Consider the following 19,678-nt stretch of genomic DNA (forward strand, 5'->3'; position numbering starts at 1 on the left):
TGACAGTTTTTTTTATTGAAACATAAATGATGATATATGTTGTGGGGCACAGACTTGAATATCAATACATGCGTACAATATGTCGTAATCAAATCAGGACAATTAGTATTTCAGTGGATAACTCGAAAACTATTTTCACTGTATATACTCGTCGAGTTCTAGGATGACGGCTATTTTTGCTCTGGCTTCCGTGGCTCTTGATAAAAAGTCAGGTGTAAATCTATTCTTCTCTTCTTCTGTGTGCCAGAGGCGTTTGGATTTTATTCCGAGCGGAATCGGGAGCTGTGGGAGGTTTTAAAGCCCGGGCTGACTCGGTCAGGTCTGCGTGTGAGAAGCACCCGGTACGTGTGGGCAGAGCTGGGGCGCGGTGGCAGCTCCGTCAGGAGGTCATTGCTGTGACCCATAGAAAAGAAGTGGGAAGAACCAGGGCGCTGGGTGTGCAGGTGCGGGAGGCGCAGACCCGAGTGTCCCCAGGAGGTCAGAGGCAGGACAGGGGAGGGGGCGGGAGGGGCAGGACGACTGCGGGGTCCTGGTGAGGACGAATGGGGGCGCTGTAGCGAGACAGGGGCGGGATGGAGTAGATGGGGGATAATGAGTTCGTCCTGGACCTCAAGATCCATTCATGCCACGAACAGCTGAATACCTACTATGTGCCAGGCGCCAAGTGCGGGGGTAGAAGGGGGTTGGGGCAGCACGACCCGTCTCCGTGTGCACCTTACTCAGCTCCACCGCGGCTGCACCGGCTGCGAATGACTGCCGGGGACCTCTCCAGGTAGCGCCGGCGTCTGGCCCGTGCGTCTCTGCATAACCGTCTGCGGTCGGACGGACGGATGCACGCAGAGACACCGCTCAGGAGCGGCCAAACCACGCCGCTCGGGTGCCCGGATTCACGAGACCTCGGTCCTGCGACGCCCCGACATTTGGGAAACCTTTGCGATCCCCACCCCGCTGCAGCTCGAGGATCCGCGCCTCAGCCCCGCTCTCCTGCGTCGTGGGAGGTGGAGCAAGTGCCCTCCCGGCTGGGAGCCTCTGTTTCCTCATCTGGCCGACCGGGGCCGTGCCGTTTCGGCCCCTCAGAGTCACGGGAGGGTTTGAGGTATCGCGTCTGGGTGTCAGAAACCACGCCGCACCCCGAGCCGCGAGAACGGACGCGCCGGTGACCGCGGTGTCCCGGCGGCCCGCGCCAAATAAATCCCGCACCCGGCGGCCTGCAGCTCCCGGCCCCACCCCTCCCCGGCGGGGCGGGGCTTGGGGGCGGGGCTCCGGCGGCGAGGGGGCGGGGCGTGACCCGCGGGGCGCGAGCCGAGCCCCGCGGCCGGCCCGCGCGCTCCCGCCCCGCCCCCTCCCCGCGCGCGCTCGCTCCCTGGCGCCGCGGAAAACGTTGCGCAGGTTCAAAAATGGAACGTCGGCGGCGTGAGGGAGCGCGAGGGGGTGTGCGCGCGTGCGCGTGCGCGCCCGGGCGAGGGTGACGGGGACCCCGCCGGCCCCAGCACCCCGCGCCGCAGCCGCGGCCCCGCAGCTCCGCCCCCGGCCCGGCCCGGCCCCGGGCCCGCTCGCCCGCCGCCCCGCATGGAGCTGTCAGCCATCGGCGAGCAGGTGTTCGCCGTGGAGAGCATCCGGAAGAAGCGCGTGCGGAAGGTGAGGCTGCCCGGGGGCGGCTCCCAGGACCCCTGTGGGGCCCTCTCGCATCCCCAGCGCCGCCCCCTCACGTTGGGGGAGCGAGGGGGAAAGTGGGCCTGGGGGCCCAGGCAGCCCTGCGCTGCTGGGTCCGACTCCTCAACCCGTGCCTCAGTTTCCCGGCCACTGTGTAGCGCGAGTAGAATAAAAGTTGTCGCCCCAGGATGCTAGGGCCAGTTTAGCCCGTCCAAGCTGGAGATTAGGATCGGACTGTAGGGATGCTGAGCGCTGTCCCACCTCATCCCCCTTTCATTCTAAATATAGGTAGACTGAGGCCCAAGTTGAGGAAACGACTTGCTTGGTGTGTTAGCGTCAGAGCTGGGTCTCGAATTGGGGGACTCTGGAGTCCCGGTACCAAGTCCTTTGGAGTTGGAGGCGGAGCTTTGGAAAAGTCTCCTCCTGCCCCTGAAGTTTTCCTGCTGGACTTTGACCTTTGTAGATCCCAACCCTCCGGTGCACACCCCTCTTCCCCGACCAACCCCCCAACTCCCAGTCCCAAACTCCCAGCCCCCGCCCGGCTCTGTAGCTGCCCGGCACCCTTGAAAGCTCCTGCCCCACTGCCTTCACCTTCAAAACGAGCACACTGCAGTCCCAGGAGGTCTGTTCCGCTGGGCTCAGGACCCCGCACTTCGGGGCTGGACTTCAGTTTTCCCGGCCTGGCGTCTACTCTTCTAGTGCACATGTTTGCCGAGTAGACTCACCCCAGACTGGAGGCTGGGCTTTTGGGGAAAAGCTCCCTTCCTGGCACTCACCACCTTCCTTTTCTCTCATCTCCACACTACAGCTCCTTGGGAGACTGCAGCAGCAGACTGGAAGGGGCCTTAGCCGTCACCTCCTCCCATTCGACAGAGGGAAAAACTGAGGCAGGAAGTGACCTGCTCAAGGTCACACGGCAAATTAGAGATGGAGATAGGGCAGGAGCTAAAGCTGGCTAATTGCCAGCCCATCTTCTCTCCATAGAGAAAACTTGGTGCTGGCATCTTGGGCTAAGGGTGAAGGTCAAGGTGGGTCATGAGCTTCTTTTCTTTCCCCAGCTTGGCTTGGGGTTGAGCTCTGACTTGTGGTTGGAGCTACTGCTCCTCCTCCCTTCTCGCTCCCCCGAGGGTTTCCTCTACTTGAAAGAGAACTAATTTATTCCACAAAGCCCAGTGCTTTCTATGCAGCGGAGCCTGAAGCAGGTCCAGCGATATAGGGCCCTGGAGTAGTGGGAGAGAGTGGGGACCACTGTGCCTTCAGCCAGTCACTCAAAGCATTTATGGAGGAGCTGTTATTTACCAGCCATCTTCCTGAGCCCCAGGGATCCATCCCTTCCCTCATGGCATTTTGGCAGAGGAGATACACAATGAATAAGGAGATAAATACAGGTGCCTTTAAGTGGGTCTGTGTGTTCTGCAGAAATATAAGTGTAAGGTGCCGGGGAGGTACAGCATTGGAAAGGGGGGCCAAAGAAGGCCTCTGAAGAGGTGCCATATCTTGGTCTTAAAGTTCTGGTGTGGAGGGGCTTCACTCATTGGATGGAATGGGTTGGAAACTTTTAAAGGCCCCTGTGGGTAGTGAGGAAGGAAGCGCCTGGCTCACCCTTTCTAAAGGTGGGGACTTTGCCAGTCTTTTTTGGGGTCCTGCCAGGGCCCTTAGAGTTCAGCGTCCTCAAGTCACTGGCCTGTTGCCTCTTTCCTTCTGGGCCAGAGGCAGCCTCTCCCAGAAACCCAGCCAATAGGGATAGAACCATGGTGGAGGAAAAGAGGGATCACCCCAGGGAAGAATTTTCTAGGATTTGGAGTCTTCCAATCTAAAAAGAAAAGTACGAGTTATGATCTTGGCCCTGGGACTCTGAACAGTGGGTCTTTGGCCATGCACACACACCCCCATGTGGTCTCAGTGTCCCCAGCTTGGGCCCCAGGAGCCTCAGAAGTGTTCCAGGGCCAGATGCATTCCTGTGCTCTAATAGGGAGGGCAGCCTGGGGTAGTCATGCTGCAGCCAAAGTTTGGGTCAGTTAGCGAGGATCCGGTGGACGGTCCTTGGATTGTGTGTGTGTGTTCGGGGACATGTGTCTCCAGTGAGGATTTGGGGCTGAGGGCCTTGGGGCCTTACTATCCTGCGAGTGGTTGTAGGGGCAAGCGTGTGCCTCACTGTGTCTGCTTCTCTCTTCCCAGGGTAAAGTCGAATATCTGGTGAAGTGGAAAGGATGGCCCCCAAAGTAAGGTTCCTTTGTGTCTGTCTGTCTGTCTGTCCCTTCCCTCATGTCTTGCCCCCTCCCCACCTAGCTTTGAGCTCCAGCTGCTCTTGTAACTGGACAGCTGGCCTTGGTTAAATCATCATCTTCTCCGGGCCTCAGTTTCCCCTATGCCAGCTGAGGGGCTTGCAGCACATAGGGTCGAGGTGGGTCTCCAACTTCTCTTCTCACCGTGTGCCGTCAGTGTTGAGTCCATCTTCTGATTGGACCTTCCCGTTTCCTCCCCTCCCCTCCTTTTGGCTTTTTCTAGCAACTGGGAGGTGAAGGCCCAGCCACTTGGCTGCAGAGATGGCTGCTGGCCAGGTGGAGGGGCTCCCAAGCCACAGCAAGTCCAGTGCTGGGTGAGCAAGGGAAGCCTAGTTAGTGGAACATGAGTCCTCAGTGCCATATAGCTAGGGGCAGAGCCTTGCCTTTGGATGGCACTTTCCAGTCTCCAGAGTAGGTTCCCGTATAGCCTTCTGAGGTAGGTGTGGTTGTGATCTCTTTAGATGAAGAAACAGGCTCAGAAAGGGTAAGCAGCTTGCCTTAGTTCACACAGCAAGTGGAGGCAGAGTTGGGACTTGAACTAGGCCTTCTCATTTTCAGGTATCTCCTCTGTGCCCCACCAACATCCAATCTCAGAGTTTGGGGGCAGGAAGCTGGGTCTAAGACCTCTCCCAGTTGCTCACCTCTTCTGCTGAGGCCCAATCAGGAACCCTCCCACCAACCAATCACCTCCCAGCAGGGAGTTGTTGAGCGGGTAGGGAATGAACTAGTCGTGCGGCTGCCCCATTGGTCTGTGGGTGTCCCACCCCTGTCCTGCCTCCTGGAGACTGACTCCTAGAAACCCCCTCTGCCGAGAGCCCCTGCTGTCCTACCAGGGGCTTTCTGCTTGCTGATGTTGGGGGCTGACCTGGTGTTGGGTCCTGGCGGCACTCTGTGGGGATGGTGAGGAGAGACAGCAGAGAAGATAGCCCAGAGTGCCTCAGCTTCCCTCTCTGCAAAATGGGTTCAATAGTTCAGGCGCTGCTCTCCTCTCCCAGGCTAGCTGGCTTTGTGGGGTGAAAGGCCTGGGCACATGTTCAGGGTGACGGCAGGCATCCTGATGACTGGAGTTGGTGGTTGGCACGTAGATAATACACCTGTGCACGCCTCACCCCAACCCACCCCTGTTCTCCCTTCCCAAATTCCTTGGTGGCTGAAGGAGGATTCCCCTCCTCCACTGGGCTGATCCAAGGTGGACTTCTGGCCTGAGCAAAGGGGGCAGTAAAAGGGAGTGAGAGAGAGAGAAAAGGGAGATGCCCAGGTGGGCAGTGGGCACTGACTCCCTGGGCATGTCACGCCTGGCTTAGCCTCTCACAGGGAAGGCATCACGTCAGAGCCAGAGTCACCAGCTTGTCAACCTTCAAGTCACTGTTTGCTGTTCTACCTCCTCTGTGGACTCCACCTTTTGAAAGATTTTCTCTAAACAGAGACCTTTAATAACGAGGAGTTCCCTCTCCTACTTGTATTAATCCTAAATGTGAATACATCTGCTGAACAGAGCCTAGTCGGGAGGGAAGGAGCCAGTGCTCCGAGGGCAGAGCCCAACTGATATTTCTGTTGGCCTGTGTCCTGGCCCTGGGGCCTGCTTGTTTCTTAACGTGAGACCACCAGGTGGGCCCTCATGACTGCCTTTTACAAACCTCAGGGGGTTATAGAAACTCTGTTTAACCAGATGACCTGGGGACACCTTCTGCCCCCCACCCACTTTGGTCCTGGGTTCCAGGCCTGGCTGCCCACTCATCAGCTGTGAGCCCTTGGGCAGGTCTCCAATGTGGCTGGGCCTCTGCTTCCTCTTCAAGTTAGAATGATGAAGCCTTCTTTGCAGGGTAGTCATGAGGATTAGATGATGCATATAGATTACCTGGCTTGTGTTCAGCCCAGACCAAGCATGTTAGTAAACGTTTGCTGCAAATACAAAGTCAGATAGCTAGGTCTCTAGGTTTTGTTTTTGTTTTCTCCATGCAGGAAAGGGACCTATGGGATTCCATCATTCACAGAAGCTCAGAGTATCCTTAGAAATTATTTAGCTCAGTCCTCTCACTTTTCAGATGGAGAAACTGAGACCCAGAGAGGAGAGCTCATTACAAGAGTATAATTGCCAACCCCATGCAGTGTGGTACCCACTTCATGACATTCACGGTGCCATCCATGTGAGGCAGGGATGGCTGCTAATCATGGCCACCTCATCTGGGAGAACACAGAGGATGTCGGGGGAAGCAGGAGAGCCAGGGCTCCTTTGTAACCAGCTCTGTCATCAGTCTCCCTCCTCAGGAGGCCTTGCTTGGAGAAGAGGCTGAGAAAGAAAGAGGGGAATGGGTAGTTGGGCAGGCTGCTTCTTCTGGGCCTGGGAGCCTTGGCTGGGGTAGTGTGAGCTCAGGGACGGCCACCAACCTCACCTCTGGGCAGGCAGACTCCATGATTTAAATGAACACTCACTCTGTGCCAGGTCCCTGTTAAGCCATGATATACCTTGCCTGTTTTCTCTCCCCGGCAACAAGTGACTGCCCTCCTGCCACAGCAGATGTGGCAGAGGGGCTCTCTTGCTTCTTCTGGAAGGCACAGCAGATGGCACAGGAGGGGCTGGGGGCTGGAGGCAGAGGGTGTTAAATTGTCAGCTATAGGTGCTCTCTGCACCTCAGAGACCCTCAGATACCTCACTCTCATTTCAGCCTGCCCAGGACCCTGCTGTTCCCCCTTCGAAAATGCCTTCCTTTCTTTTCCATTTGAATGCTACCCAATCTTTTAGGAAGGTCAGGCTCCGTGGAGCTTTCGTAATGATATCAGTGAATACAGCAGTAACCAGGCTGCCAATCAATAAGCCCCTATTATGAGCCAGGCATTTGCCCATTTAATGCTTCATAGTCACCCATTTTACAGATGGAGAGAGAGTCCCCCAGCAGAGGAGAGTCCTTGCCCAAGGCCATACAGCCAGGAAGATTTGAGCTACCACCTGCCTGACCCCAGGGTTGTGGGCTTTCCCCCTGTGTACACAGCCAGCTCCGCCAGAGGTTACCAGGAGTCTCTAGTCTGTTGGTTTTGGGGCCAGTTCGGTGGGAAATACTCAGGCTTTGCAGCCAGACAACCCTGCCTTGGAACGCTGATTGTCTAGATCCACCAGCTGTATGACCCAGGACAAATCCCTCAACCTCTCTGTGCCTCCATTTATTCATCTATAAAATGCCCTAGCCCCACAGGGCCCTAGTCCCACAGGACTGCCCGAGACAAGGTAAGATTCATTAACACCCTGACAGGGGCAGAGTATGGAGCTGTTTCCTCCTTCAAGACTGGGGTTGGGCAGCGCAGCAAAGTCCGTGGTTGGGGCCCGGGCAGACCTTTGCGCACTCTAGGGTTTTGAAATTGATTTAATTAACGCTTCTTTGCTTTTATTATGTGCCATACTGATCAAAGATGTGGCTTAACACACCTGATTTTCACAACAACCCTAAGCGACAGGGATTATTGGTAGCCCCACTTTAGGCCGAGAACCCAGAGCACTGGAGTCACTTGCACAAGTCCGCGCTCTGGCAGTCTGGACCTGAGCCCGCCACGGTGCTTCTCATCTGGGGCAGCTTTAAATTGGAGTTGGGGGCTGCGGTTGGCCTGGCCCCGCAGGGTCCCTGGAGTGTTTCCACCTACCCCAGGGACGCCTGCGTCACAGCTCTGCAGTGCCTGCCCCTCCCCCCGCCTCCCTCAACCCGGGGAAAGACTGGCTCGGGGTTGGGGGGTCCTCCCCGCACTGCCGCACTCCCCCCACTCCGTTCCCCCGACCCCAGCAGGGCGGGAGCCTGAGCACCCGGGGCTCAGGCAAAGAGGCCGCGAGCTTGTTTACTGGGGCGGGGGCGGGGCGGTCACGTGGCCGTGTTTATCTCGGAGCCGGCGCGCGCTGTCCCCGCCCCGGCCCCGCCCCCATGGGTTTGTCGGGTGCGCCCAGCGCGTGCCCCGCCCCGTGCGTGCGCGCGGCCGCCCGACTGTGAGGGCGGGGCCTCTGGCTCCCCCCACGAGCGCTCTGTTCCCTCCCAGCCGGCTGTCCGACCCCGCGGCAGCCCCCTCCGGTCCCCGAGTGTCTCCTCGGCTGTGTCCTGCGGCGACCGCGCACTCCCAGCTACCTGCGCCCGGCTGTTGGCGAAGCGTGTTTCTCCCGGCTGCGGCCTCTGGGGTCCCTGCACTGCGGAGGGGCGCGGCGTGGCCTCCACTTAGGGAGGGGGGCGAGGGTGGAGAGGTTAAGACACTTGTGCAAGCCCTCCCCCTCCATGGCCCCAGCACGGAGCAGGATCAGGCCTCCTGCTCCCAGATCTGACCTTGTTACCTCGGATCCCGGCTGCCCCGGGCCAGAAACAGTCCCCCTCTTAATCCGGCCGACCCTTCCTGTGCACCCGCTGTGTGCCAGGCCCTGGGTCAGACTCAGGACCCAGGTCAGCCAAGCAATGATCCTTCCCCAAGGACGTCACTGCCCGGTGGGGCGCCAGATACAGCGACCTGGGAGGGGCCGAAGGAAGGAGGGTGGCTGAGAGTCCAACTGAGTTCCAACCGCAGACTGGCCCCTTCTCCTCAGTGACTTTGGGCGAGTTGCTTAACGCCTGTGCTTTCTATCTCTTCATCTGTAAAATGGGGGTAATAATTTAAGGACCTACCTCATCAGAGATGCGAGAGGGACAAGTTCCTGGTTGCAGTCTGCACGCCTGCTGTTGCAGTGATGGTTATTCTTAAGATGAGGAAATTGAGGTCCAGAGAAGGGTAGGGACTTGCCAGGAATCACAGCAGCTACATCAGCAAGAAATGGTTTGGGCAGTGGGGAGGTGGGCAGGGTAGACAGGACACACAGGGAGCTTTCAGCAGAGAGAGGGCGAGACAGACCATGAGGGAGGAACACAAAATTCCCCTTTCTTCTTACTAGTTACAGTTGCAGAGATTCAGCCTTTATTTGGGGAAAGGAAGGTTTAGAGTCTCTGCCAGTCTCGGGTTGCTCATGTCCTGGGCTTTACCTAGCTCTGTTTTGCTTTCAGCATTTCTGCAGGGGTGAGCAAACTGCCGCAGTGGCTTTCACAGGCATTCCCAGAGCACCTGGGGCAGGGTTTGTGCTCCCCTGGCCAGGGTGCCAGCTGGATTCATTGGCAATTACGACAGGGACCAAATTCAACAGTGAGGCTGAGCAATGGAGGGGAGGGTGCGTCCTGCTGGAGTAGGACAGCATGGATGGGGTGTCAGGGAAAGCTACAGGGGCCTGGCTCCTAAAGGATGAGAAAGAGTTCACTGGAGGGCCGGGGCGCTCCAGGAGGAGGGCACAGCACATGCAAAGGAAGGGAGGCCAGGCCAGCATGTGGCTCGTGGGAAGGGGTTGTACAGTGCTCAGGGCATGGATCTTCATTGCTGAGTCTGCAGATCCCACACAGGCCTGACCCAGAGTAGGTGTGCCGAAGTGTTAGTTGAAGAAAGCATTCTGTCTTCAGGCAGCTGGTTGCTCCAGACTGGACTAGTGGATATCACAAAAAATGTTCCGTAAGATAAAGGTGTCAGCTCACCCTAAGACCTTCCTCATGCTCATTCATGCGCTTATCCAGCAGAAGCTCTGACCAGGATCCCAGAGCATCGCTTTGTTTTCATTTACATATGTGTGTGTACATATAGTATACATGTATAGTTTTTAGAAGGGGTCTTCAAACATTTCATGGAAAGATTCATATTATCTTTTAATTGGATTTTTCCATGAACTCTTTGAATTACCCTTGTATGTATACTTTATATATATTTACATATACATTTTTTTAATTGGAATCTTTTTATACTTGCATCTATTTATGGTGAGTGATACTGGTTTTTCCATTTACGGAAGTCATTGTGTGCTTTTAAAATAAAATTATTTAAACCCTCCAAAATGAGCTGCTTTAAAGGCAGATACTAAGTAAGTAAAAGTGCAAGTGGAATGAGGATATGGCAGGTGTCACCAGGGGTACCACAGATGGCTGAGCTCTAGAACTGCTGCACTGTCACCACTCGGTCTGCCCCAGCACGGGGATGCTCTCTGGTCTAGGGGTGATGGAAGATCTGCTGTAGAAATACCAAGGGGGCCTGCTGTAGGACTGCTGAGCCATTAGGTCAGTAGACATTAACCATATACCTGCTGTGTGCTGGGCCCAGAGACAACAAGGAACATCAGACCTGGCTGTGATGGCACAGGTGTCGCTGAGCTGAGTAGGGAGGGCGCAGCTCTGTGCAAGCAGAGGGGGCCTGGCCCAGGCCAAGGCTTGAAGGGTGTGGAGGAGCAGCAGCAGTTCAACACTTGCAGAGTGCTCAGCACGCACCGGGCATGGCTCCAAATGTTCAGATGAATGAGTTTCATGAGCACAAGAGCCCTTTACAGACGGGGAAATTGAGGCACAGAACCCTTAAGTAAATTACTCAAGGCAGCACAGCTGGCTGGGGGTGGAGCTGGGATTTGAACCCAGAAAGTGTGGCTTCAGAACCCCTGCTTTTTACCACATGCACCCTGGGACCTGCAGGGGCCTGCGTTCTTCTAGGCACCCCGAGGGTCTCAAGTGAATATGGGGTCTAATGGGGAGTTGGACTCAGTCAGGTTATAGTGTGGTGTGAACAAGGAAGGCTCTGGAGTCGCTGGAGTCCTCAGGAGGTCCAGGCTAGGCCAGCTCCTTGGAGTAAGTGACAGCTACACCTTACCAGGAAGGGGTGAAGGCTTGCTGACAGCGGGCCTGGGGCAGCAGCTGCAGCCTCTATCAGGTGCAAGTCAGGTGGGAGAAGGGCAGCTCTGACCTCTCGTTCTTCTCCCCAGGTACAGCACATGGGAGCCAGAAGAGCACATCCTGGACCCCCGCCTGGTCATGGCCTATGAGGAGAAGTAAGGGGTGCTCGGCAGGCCGCTGGGCTGGACTTGAGGCTGGCCCTGAGGTTTCATAGCGAGCTCGGTGCTGGCTTGGCCCTGATCAAGGGGTCGTTAGGGTGGGGCAGGGGGGTGTCTGACAGGGGTGGTCTGGTCTATTCCATGGCTGAGGATCCTGGGTAACTTTCCTGTTGCTGGATGATGCTTTCTCTACCACCTAGGCCTCAGGCTCTCTGCTGTAGGATGGACCACCCCTAACAACACGCTGATTTCCCTGTAAGGCAGAGGTTTCGGTTTTGTTGAAGAGTGTAGAAATGCTTTACAAAGATGCCCACGTGCGAGGGGGCAGCAATAACAGTAATGCCGGTGGTGGTGGGTCAGAGATAGAACCCCCTAGGGATTCTCTCACCAAGAAAGCAAGCCTGATGAAGCCCCACACAGGCCAGGGGAGGGAATGGGGGCTTTAGAGTTGGGGTTGCTGAGTTCTGGTCTGCCCCACTTGGCCAACTCCCAGCTGAGTGGCCCTGGGAAAAGTCAGACCCCACCTGTGTCAGTGCTGTGCTTTTGAACAGAACTGACCCTTCCCTTCCCAGCGCCACTGCCTGCCCCTCTGGCAGGCAGCCCCAGATCCTTCTGCCCCTCCCTGTACAGCATGGCACCATTCACAAGATCGTTTTTATCTGGCTCCTTACGGCAGCATCCAGAGATGGAATGAGAGTCTCATTTGACAGATGGGGACACTGAGGCTCTGAAGGGTTAAGGGGCTTGTCTAGGAGCCTCACATTTGGGGAACTAGCACAGCAGGGACTGACGCAAGGCTCCTGACCCCGAGTCATTGCTGTGCTCGCAGCACTTCTCCCCAAGGAGGCTTCTGCTGATGATTCAAAGGACAAGTTTTTATTGTCCTTTCCTTTAAAAATCAGGGTGTCCCTGTCCCACAGCTTTCTGCTTTTGGGTGCTTGGTGCGGCCTTGGTCCAAAAGGGTTGTGACACCTAGGAGAATCCTGCAGAATGTTGTGGATTGTGGTAAGGAGAGCAGTGGACAGGTGTCAAAGGCCTGGATCAGAATCCTCTGCAAGGTGCCCTTTCCCCTTTCCCCTGGAGACTGATGTCCAGCAGGGTGTGGCAGCTCCTGCCTAGAGGACAACCAGACACTTGAAATAAATGCCATGGGATGCACTGGTTGATGCTGAGCTCAGATTGAGAAACTGGCCTAAAGTCACACAACCTGTAAGGGACATATGGGGTGAACTCCTGGCCACCACATTCTTTCCGCTGCCCACGTGGCCTCTGTGCTGGGGGCTGCAGAAGTGTGAATGGTACGAAGTGAAGTTGGAGGCAGAATGAAATGACTCTTAATCTCCCCACCACTCTGGCACTGTTGTTTGGAGGCTCTGGTTGTGTTGTCTTGTGTATATCATATGTGGCCTTGTAAGCACCCTCTACCTTGTGTGCCTTGTGTGTTTTGATGTGAGGGGAAAGTACCCTGCCAAGAGTGTGACATCTATGAGGCACTCAGTACAGGCTAGTTTTCCTGCCCTCCCCAACTAGATGACACAGATGAGATGGGCGCCTGTTCTCTCTGCAAGGGTTATGCACATCCCAAATGGGGTGGGGGGTGCCTGGGCAGAGCTGCACTTGCAGAAGGACTCATTCTCATCATCCCCCTGGGACATTTGAGGCAAATTGGATTGACAGGTTTCTATACAAGTCTCCTACGAGTGGAAACTGGAACTACATTTTTGGGGAGTCCTCAGTAGCATGCAGAGCAGAGCCCTTGCATGGTCCTAGAGCCCAGTGAAGACCCACATATTTTCAAGATCCCTCATGAGGCCTGCCTTAGAGATTGAGATTAGTGTCCTTCCCATTTGTCAGATGGGAAGACCGAGGCTCTAGGCATTGAACACCTGACTCCTGCCCTCCCCAACAGAGCAATGGGGAGGATTGGGGCTGGCCTGCGGGGGGTGAGTTCTGGTGTGTTCCAAACAGCAGAGGGCGGGTGAAGTAGACGCCTTACTTTCCTTTAGATATCACCAGTGTTTCCTTTTCTTCTGCCACCTGCTTCGCACCGCAGGGAGGAGAGAGACCGAGCGTCGGGGTATAGGAAGAGAGGTCCGAAACCCAAGCGGCTTCTGCTGCAGGTAACCTGGCCTGCCTTTGTGCCTCCCTTCTCTCCCTACCCACCCACAGGGCCCCTCTGCCTCTTCCTCAGCCCTCTCCTTCCATGCGTTTGCACTGGCTAGTTGAGCTGATCCACTGACCCTGCCCTGGCACTGCTCAGGGCACTGTGGGTTAGGTCACTTCGTGGGTCAGTTTCAATGGGAGGAGCTGGGAAAAGCCCGAATGTGGAGCTGGTGCCCAGGGCAGACAGCTTGGGTGGGAGGGCGGTTGAGCATATGGCTGATAGAATCCTAAAATTTTGAAAGCTTAGAATCTTGTGAGGAGCTTTTTTTGATGCTCAAAATCCCCTTACACAAAATTGTAATATTTGAGAACCTTAGAAACGTAAACTTTAGAACTGAAGAAACACAGGAGACTGGAATTTTTGAATCTTAAGAAACAGAGACTCTTAGAATTCTGGAAGCATAGGCTTAGAATATCAGACTCCTAGAAATGTGTTGTTTTTAGGTGGGAAGAAACTTCCAGCCCTTGTCAGGTGAGGGTCTAGTCCCTGTGACATGCCACGGTGCCTGCATCTTAGGTCTTGAGGGCACTGTGCTGCCTTCACTGATTTGCAGTGGAAAGTGAAAAGCCATGTGATTCTAGGCAGGTCTCTTAGCTTCTCTGAGCTGGAGTTTTCTCACCTGTGAAATGGGAGTGATAAAAATATACCTGCTGTCCTTAATTTAATGAGGCCCACCTCGATATTCGAAGCCAGAAAACAAGGATTCTTGGTTCACATGCAGTGTGGCCACTTCTGACTGTAGATCTCCTGAGCTTTCACCAGAGTGGATGGGCCTTCCTTCATGCACTGGGCATGTTTCAGTGTGAATTGGGTCCTAGGAAGGAAAGTGACATCTGCCAGACAGCCGCGTGCTAGGCTCTGCCCGATGTGCTTTGCTAATGAACACATTCCATCCGTGCACCAAACCTGCGGGTGGGTGTAAGTCATCCACTGCTGCATAATAAATTCCCCCCTAACTTAGCAACTTAAAGCCATGAACACTTATATCACAGTTTCTGTGGGTCAGGAATTTGGAAGTGCCACAGCTGGTTCTTTAATGGTTCCGGTTCAAGTTACAGTCAAGATGCTTCTGGGGCTGCAGTCGTCTGAAGGCTTGACTGCTCAGGTGGCTGCTGCCATGCCTGGCAAGTCACTGTTGGATGTTGACAGGGTCTGGCTCCTCACCACGTGGACCGCCACACTCTGCTGGAGTGTCCTCACAACACAGCCACTGGCTTCCCCCAAGCGGGTGGTCCGAGAGAGCAGGGTAGGAGCCGTGTGTCTCTTACGACCTAGGCTCCAAAGTCGCACGCCATTCTGTGTAGGAAGGGACTACATACGGGTGTGTGCCAGGAGGTGGGCGTCGTTGGGGACACCTTGGAGTCTGGTTACTGCCGTCCCTTCACCCTTTCACCTATGAAGTAACTGAGGCTCAGGGAGGTTGGTAGCTTCCCCAGGGCCACACAGCAGGATTAAGCCAGATCTGCCTCTTGGTGCTCCTGCACCCATTTTAGTTGCTGTAGTTCTCTCACGCTGAGGTAGTGAAGGACAAAGAAGAATCTGCCTTACAGGATGGCAGGGGAATTTAGGCTTATGATGGCCTATGTGCCAGGTGAGAGGCGTGGGCTTTGGTAAAGCTGCGTGTGGGGTGAGCCTCCTTGCCACTGCAGTGCCTTCCCAGTCCCCTCCTAGTTAGGCCCTTCTCCCAACATGACAAAAACCCACCCTCTCGATGAGCAATGGCAGAGGTCCCATCTGATGGCTCCCTCTCTTCCTGGGAGCTCTTGTCCTCTGATAACAGGTGGCATAGAAAGTACTGTCCCGGAGTGATCCGTGATCTCCCAGTATCTTGGCACCAAGGATCTTTCTTGGATTCATGTAAATTTTCCACAAAGTCAATAAAACAAATCCCCAAATTACAAAACTCCAGCCCTTGGGTGGTGGACAGAGTGCCCTCTAGCTCCACTTCACCAAGGGTGGGGTGGGTGTCAGCAGAGACCCAGACCCAGATGGGTTTGTGCTGTGGTTCAGAGAGTCCAGGAGCAGCCTGTAGGGGTTGAGGGCAGCGTGTGCAGGTTGTGGTCAGAGCACTGCCCCGTGGCTGGGCGACGCGGGGCTCCCAGTGCTGTGTGTACTGGTTGACCCAAGACTCTCCAGAGCTGGGTGTTGCCCTCTGCCTCACTCCGTCTCCTGGCGAGCTGGCCGTTCCAGCTTGGGAGACCCTTTAGTAAGCAGTATTCTTATCCTAAAGTGAAGAGTAACTCTTTAATATATCAGGGTTATGGATCCAGATTTGTTTATTATTAGTCACCTTTCAATGTGTACCCCTATATGCTCCTCTGCTGCTTGTCAAAGGAATAAGCCCTGTGTCCCCCAGGCCCCCAGTCCTGAGATACAACTGTACCGTGGGGCCAAGAGGAAGAGCCAGGCAGGGCCAGGCTGGGCCAGGGCTGGTCAGGGGTAGCTCCCTGGGTGGGGGCGGGGGTGGGGAGACATCTGGCTCTGGGCTTGAAGTGTGGGGAGGAGTTGGGTGGGCAGCTGTGGGAAGGGGTCTCTGGGTGGGAGGAAGAGCATGAGCGAAGGTGTGCGGTGGGTGGGAGGGCGGGGCTGACCCGCCCTGCCCTGGCTTGCCCCCGCAGCGGCTGTACAGCATGGACCTGCGGAGCTCCCACAAGGCCAAGGGCAAGGAGAAGCTCTGCTTCTCTCTGACGCGCCCACTCGGCAGCGGGAGCCCCGAGGGGGTGGTCAAGGCAGGGGCACCCGAGCTGGTGGACAAGGGCCCCTTGGTGCCCACCCTGCCCTTCCCGCTCCGCAAGCCGCGCAAGGCCCACAAGTATCTGCGACTCTCACGCAAGAAGTTCCCGCCCCGCGGGCCCAACCTGGAGAGTCACAGCCATCGACGGGAGCTCTTCCTGCAGGAGTCACCTGGCCCAGATGTCCTGCAGGCAGCTGGCGAGTGGGAGCCCGCAGAGCAACCCCCTGAAGAGGAGGGTAAGGTGGTTCAGGCCCAGAGCTCCTCAGAGCTGGGAAGGTCCTGTGGGTCATCAGGTCCAACCGACCCAATGTCCAGAGAGGGTCCGCGGTGCTCCTGAGGCCACACAGCCTGTAGGGCAGTCAGGACTGGACTGTCATCCTGCTCTAGATGAGCTCTTGTCCGGCTAGGGAGGATGCATGTAGTGATCTCCTTCATGAGTCCAGCCTTGAGCCTGGCCCAAGCTGGCTGGAGATGCAGAGAGGGTGGGAGGGGGAGGTCTGTATGCTGCCACCTGCTCCCACCTTCCCACCTTGTTGTCAACACTGTCCCCTGTCTCTGTCTTTGTCCCATGGCTGCAGCAGATGCAGACCTGGCAGATGGGCCCCCTCCCTGGACACCCACGCTCCCCCCAAGTGAGGTGACCGTGACTGACATCACCGCCAACTCCATCACCGTCACCTTCCGCGAGGCCCAGGCGGCTGAGGGCTTCTTCCGAGACCGCAGTGGGAAGTTCTGAATCACCGTTTTTACTCTTCTTAAACTGTCTTTTGGGCTTGGGGTGGGGACTTCCAGAGGTAGGGAGGGGTTGGGGGTGGGGTAATTATTTTATTTAAAAAAATACGGAGCAGCAGCAGAAGGGGGAAGATCCCATCACGCTCCCACCCCTTGCCCCTTTCTTTGTGAGGGCTGTTTACAGGGAGGCCTCAGGACCCGGGGTGGGGGGCGGGCCTAGCTCTGTCAGTTGGAGAACCGTCTTCAGGGCAGAGTGGGGACGGGGCCACCCAGGACACCTGCGCCGTTCTTTTCCACTAGAGACGCAGCAGCTGGTTCTAGGAGGTAAGGGAGCTTCAGAAGGCCAAACCCTCTCCCTTGAGCAGCCCACCCCAGCCTGTCTGGTTGGCTTTCCCTTTCCTTTTTTTTTTTTGATTGGGTCTTTATTTTGAACTTTCCACTCCAGCTTAGCAGTGTGGTGTTGAGGCTGGCTTTGACCAAAGTGACTGGGTCTGGGAGAAGGGGCAGGAGTAAGGGTTTGAAGTTGCAGGGTGTACGGCTTCTTCCGAGAGGCGTCTACCCTTCCCAGGGAGGAGGCTGCCAGCCGAGACCCTTCTGCTGAGAGCTCCGCCCTCCTGCATGGCCTGGCTGTGCAGAAACGCTTGCGAACGCCCAGAAACACAGGTGTGCACGCATTGCCCCTCGTGTGTGCGTGTGTCTGCAGACGTGTCCACATGGGTCTTGCAACTCCCTTCTAGAAACGCTGACTGGGTGAACATGGAGTGATTCATAGCACAAGAGAATTTGCCACGGTTTCCTACACTCACCTCGCCTCGCACGCACATCACACTATAGGATTTATCCCAGCTTGGTTTGCTTGCAGCTGTCAGCAGAAGGTGGGGGTCCTGGAGCTTATGCTCCAGGCACGCAGATGTGCTTTTGCAGTTGCATCTGGCCAGGCTGCAGGTGTGCAGGTGTGCAGGTGTGCGCAAATGTTCTAGCGCATCAGTGCAGGCTCTGAGACACTTGGGCTCTGACCTTCCCCCCAGAGGGATTCTTGTTTTTTCCAACTCAGGTGACTTTTCAGCCCTTCTGATCCCACTTATTTGCTGTCCTCCCCTCCAACTCAGCCAGCCCCGATGTGGGCGTGGGCAGTCAGGGAGGGAAGGAGTGTCCCACCACTTTCTCAGGGCAGCCCTCGACTCCTGAACCCCTTCCTCCCCCTGTTCTGTTCCCTCCCCATCCACCCTAAATGCCACAGCTGGGGCTGACCTTGTTTTCCTGTGGGAGCACCTCTGCCCATTTTCCTGGGGTCGGGTTCTGCACAGGCTGCAGGTGCTGGCAAGGGGCTGTGTCTGCTAGGAGGAGGGGGCACTTGTTTTCTAGTTTGCACAAAGTGCCCTGGGGGCCAGTAGCTTCCCTGCCCCTGAGGAGTGGCTTCTCCCTTTATCCCAGCCCTAGAGGGGAGAAAAAGCCAGACGGGCACCAGGGAGCATGGAAAAGGCCGGCTCCCCCATCCTTCTGCCAGAGTCAGGGGAATCAGAACTTGGAGCAGGGTGCAGCTGGGAAGTATGAAACTTGCTTGCCTCCTGCACGGTCCCCCGACTCTGCTGGGTCCTCAGGCAGTCAGCAGAATCTCTGCTGGACAAGGATAGGGTGACTCTTCACCCAGATCCCTTCTTCCCCAGTTCCCAAACCAAAGACAGCCTGCATCCCATTTCTGTTTGTTTGGGGTGCTCTGTTGGCAAGATTTCCAAATCCCTGAGTCTTTCCCTTTCCTGCTTAATCTTTAGATGTCCAGGGTCAATTCAATGCTTCTGTTGAGGGACAGTCTCTTCTGGGATGACCTGATTCACCCCCAGCCCAGGGAATTGAACCTAGAGGAATATGTGGGGGTGGGTCAGGAAAAGAAGGGGCAGCAGGAATTGCCATCCATCCAGCTGTGGGACCCTGGGAAGGAGAAGGCGAAGTTGGAGTTGGGGTGGGGAGATTCCCAGGACAGGGGTTCCCAGAGGTGAGGGTGGTGGAAGGTAGGGGGAGGGGGTCTCTTTCCATTGAATGTGTTCGCCCATGGCTTTGGGACATGGTTGGCAGCTTCCAGTAAAAGTCACGCTCCCCATCCCTCAGCAGACACAGGACCTCTTCTGCTTCCTGGGCACTTTTAAAGAGCTGTTTGTGCAATTTTCTGGTTTGTGGTTTTAGGGGGCTTTTCTTGTGGATGAGGCAGTGTTTTTCTGTCTGCAGCAGCAGAACATATCTTTCCTCATATGCAGACCTTTATGGCCCATGGGGAACCTTGCAGCTCAGGGAGGGCTGACTTCCAGGAGTCTGACCTGCCGTGGGTGGATCAATGATGCCCAGCTCAGGGCAGCCACATGGCTCATGGGCTCCAATAAGCTGGCTCCCTGGGGAAGGGCTGTGGCTGTTAGGACTGCCTCCCTCAACGCAGGTGGCCTCTGTGAGGTTACCTCTGGGTGTGGTCGCACAGGCCTCTTCCCAGCCCGGAGCATCCCAGCTGGGGTTCAGGTCTTGAGAGCAGGCAAGGTGGAAGGTGGACAGTGACCTCCCACTCCCACCCCCACAGCACCCCCCGCAGAAGGCCAGTACTCTTGGGGGTGGGGGAGCCGCTTAGAAAGTTCTGCCACCTGCCTCTCTTTTCCCCAGCCCCTACCCCGTTTTGAATGCAGAGACCCGTAGGTACTTTTTCTTTCGCTGTGGGGCAGGGCGAGGCGAGGAGCATCTCCTTCACCACTTGGCATGGCCACCACGATGCCGATGCTGTGGCTGAGCCGGTCAGGCTTCGTGATTATCATTGCTCTTAGGATGATAATCCCATTGCCAGTTCCTCCCCTCCTCTTGCTCTGGGGGAAGGCGCTATGCTTCTGTAAGGCGGTTTAGCTTTTGCTTTATAATTGGCCAGACATGGCCGCCAGGCCTCAGCACAAGAACACGCTTCCTTTGCACAGAAAGAGCTTTGAGCTTTGTTCAGACTAAATGAATGTACTCAGGAGGGTCGGGGCACGAGTTGATTCAAAGCACATGCCTTTTCTGAGTGAGCGTGCTGGGAGAGCAGAGTGGACGTAGAGTGTGGTTTTATTTTTGTACTGATATTGGTAAGAGACTGTATAGCATCTATTTATTTAGATGATTTATCTGGTAAATAAGGCAAAAAATTATTAAAAATATGTTAAAGATGATCTAAAAAAAAAACTCTTGGGCATTCGATCATTCCTTCTGATGGTATCCTGCTGTGCCAAGGAAAGACCACCAGCCCCTGGTGA

At 55.9% G+C, this 19,678-nt stretch overlaps 1 protein-coding gene across 3 annotated transcripts; it reads left to right on the plus strand.

Moving 5' to 3' along the window:
- The first annotated feature begins 1,380 nt into the window (after positions 1–1,380).
- Positions 1,381–19,589, plus strand: CBX7 (chromobox 7). Of its 3 annotated transcripts, none has more exons than XM_063075842.1 (6): positions 1,381–1,638; positions 3,832–3,875; positions 10,720–10,785; positions 12,842–12,908; positions 15,571–15,922; positions 16,265–19,589. In XM_063075842.1, the coding sequence occupies exons 1-6, from the start codon at positions 1,570–1,572 to the stop codon at positions 16,420–16,422; spliced, it is 756 nt and encodes a 251-aa protein (XP_062931912.1). In that variant the 5' UTR covers positions 1,381–1,569; the 3' UTR covers positions 16,423–19,589. The 3 variants fall into 3 exon arrangements, with proteins under 3 accessions (XP_062931912.1, XP_062931913.1, XP_062931914.1); XM_063075843.1 differs by having other exon boundaries at positions 16,268–19,589; XM_063075844.1 differs by having other exon boundaries at positions 15,850–15,922.
- Positions 19,590–19,678: the final 89 nt, after the last annotated feature.

This window comes from Cynocephalus volans, chromosome 12 (genome assembly GCF_027409185.1).
Source record: "Cynocephalus volans isolate mCynVol1 chromosome 12, mCynVol1.pri, whole genome shotgun sequence".
Classification (NCBI taxonomy): Eukaryota; Metazoa; Chordata; class Mammalia; order Dermoptera; family Cynocephalidae; genus Cynocephalus; species Cynocephalus volans.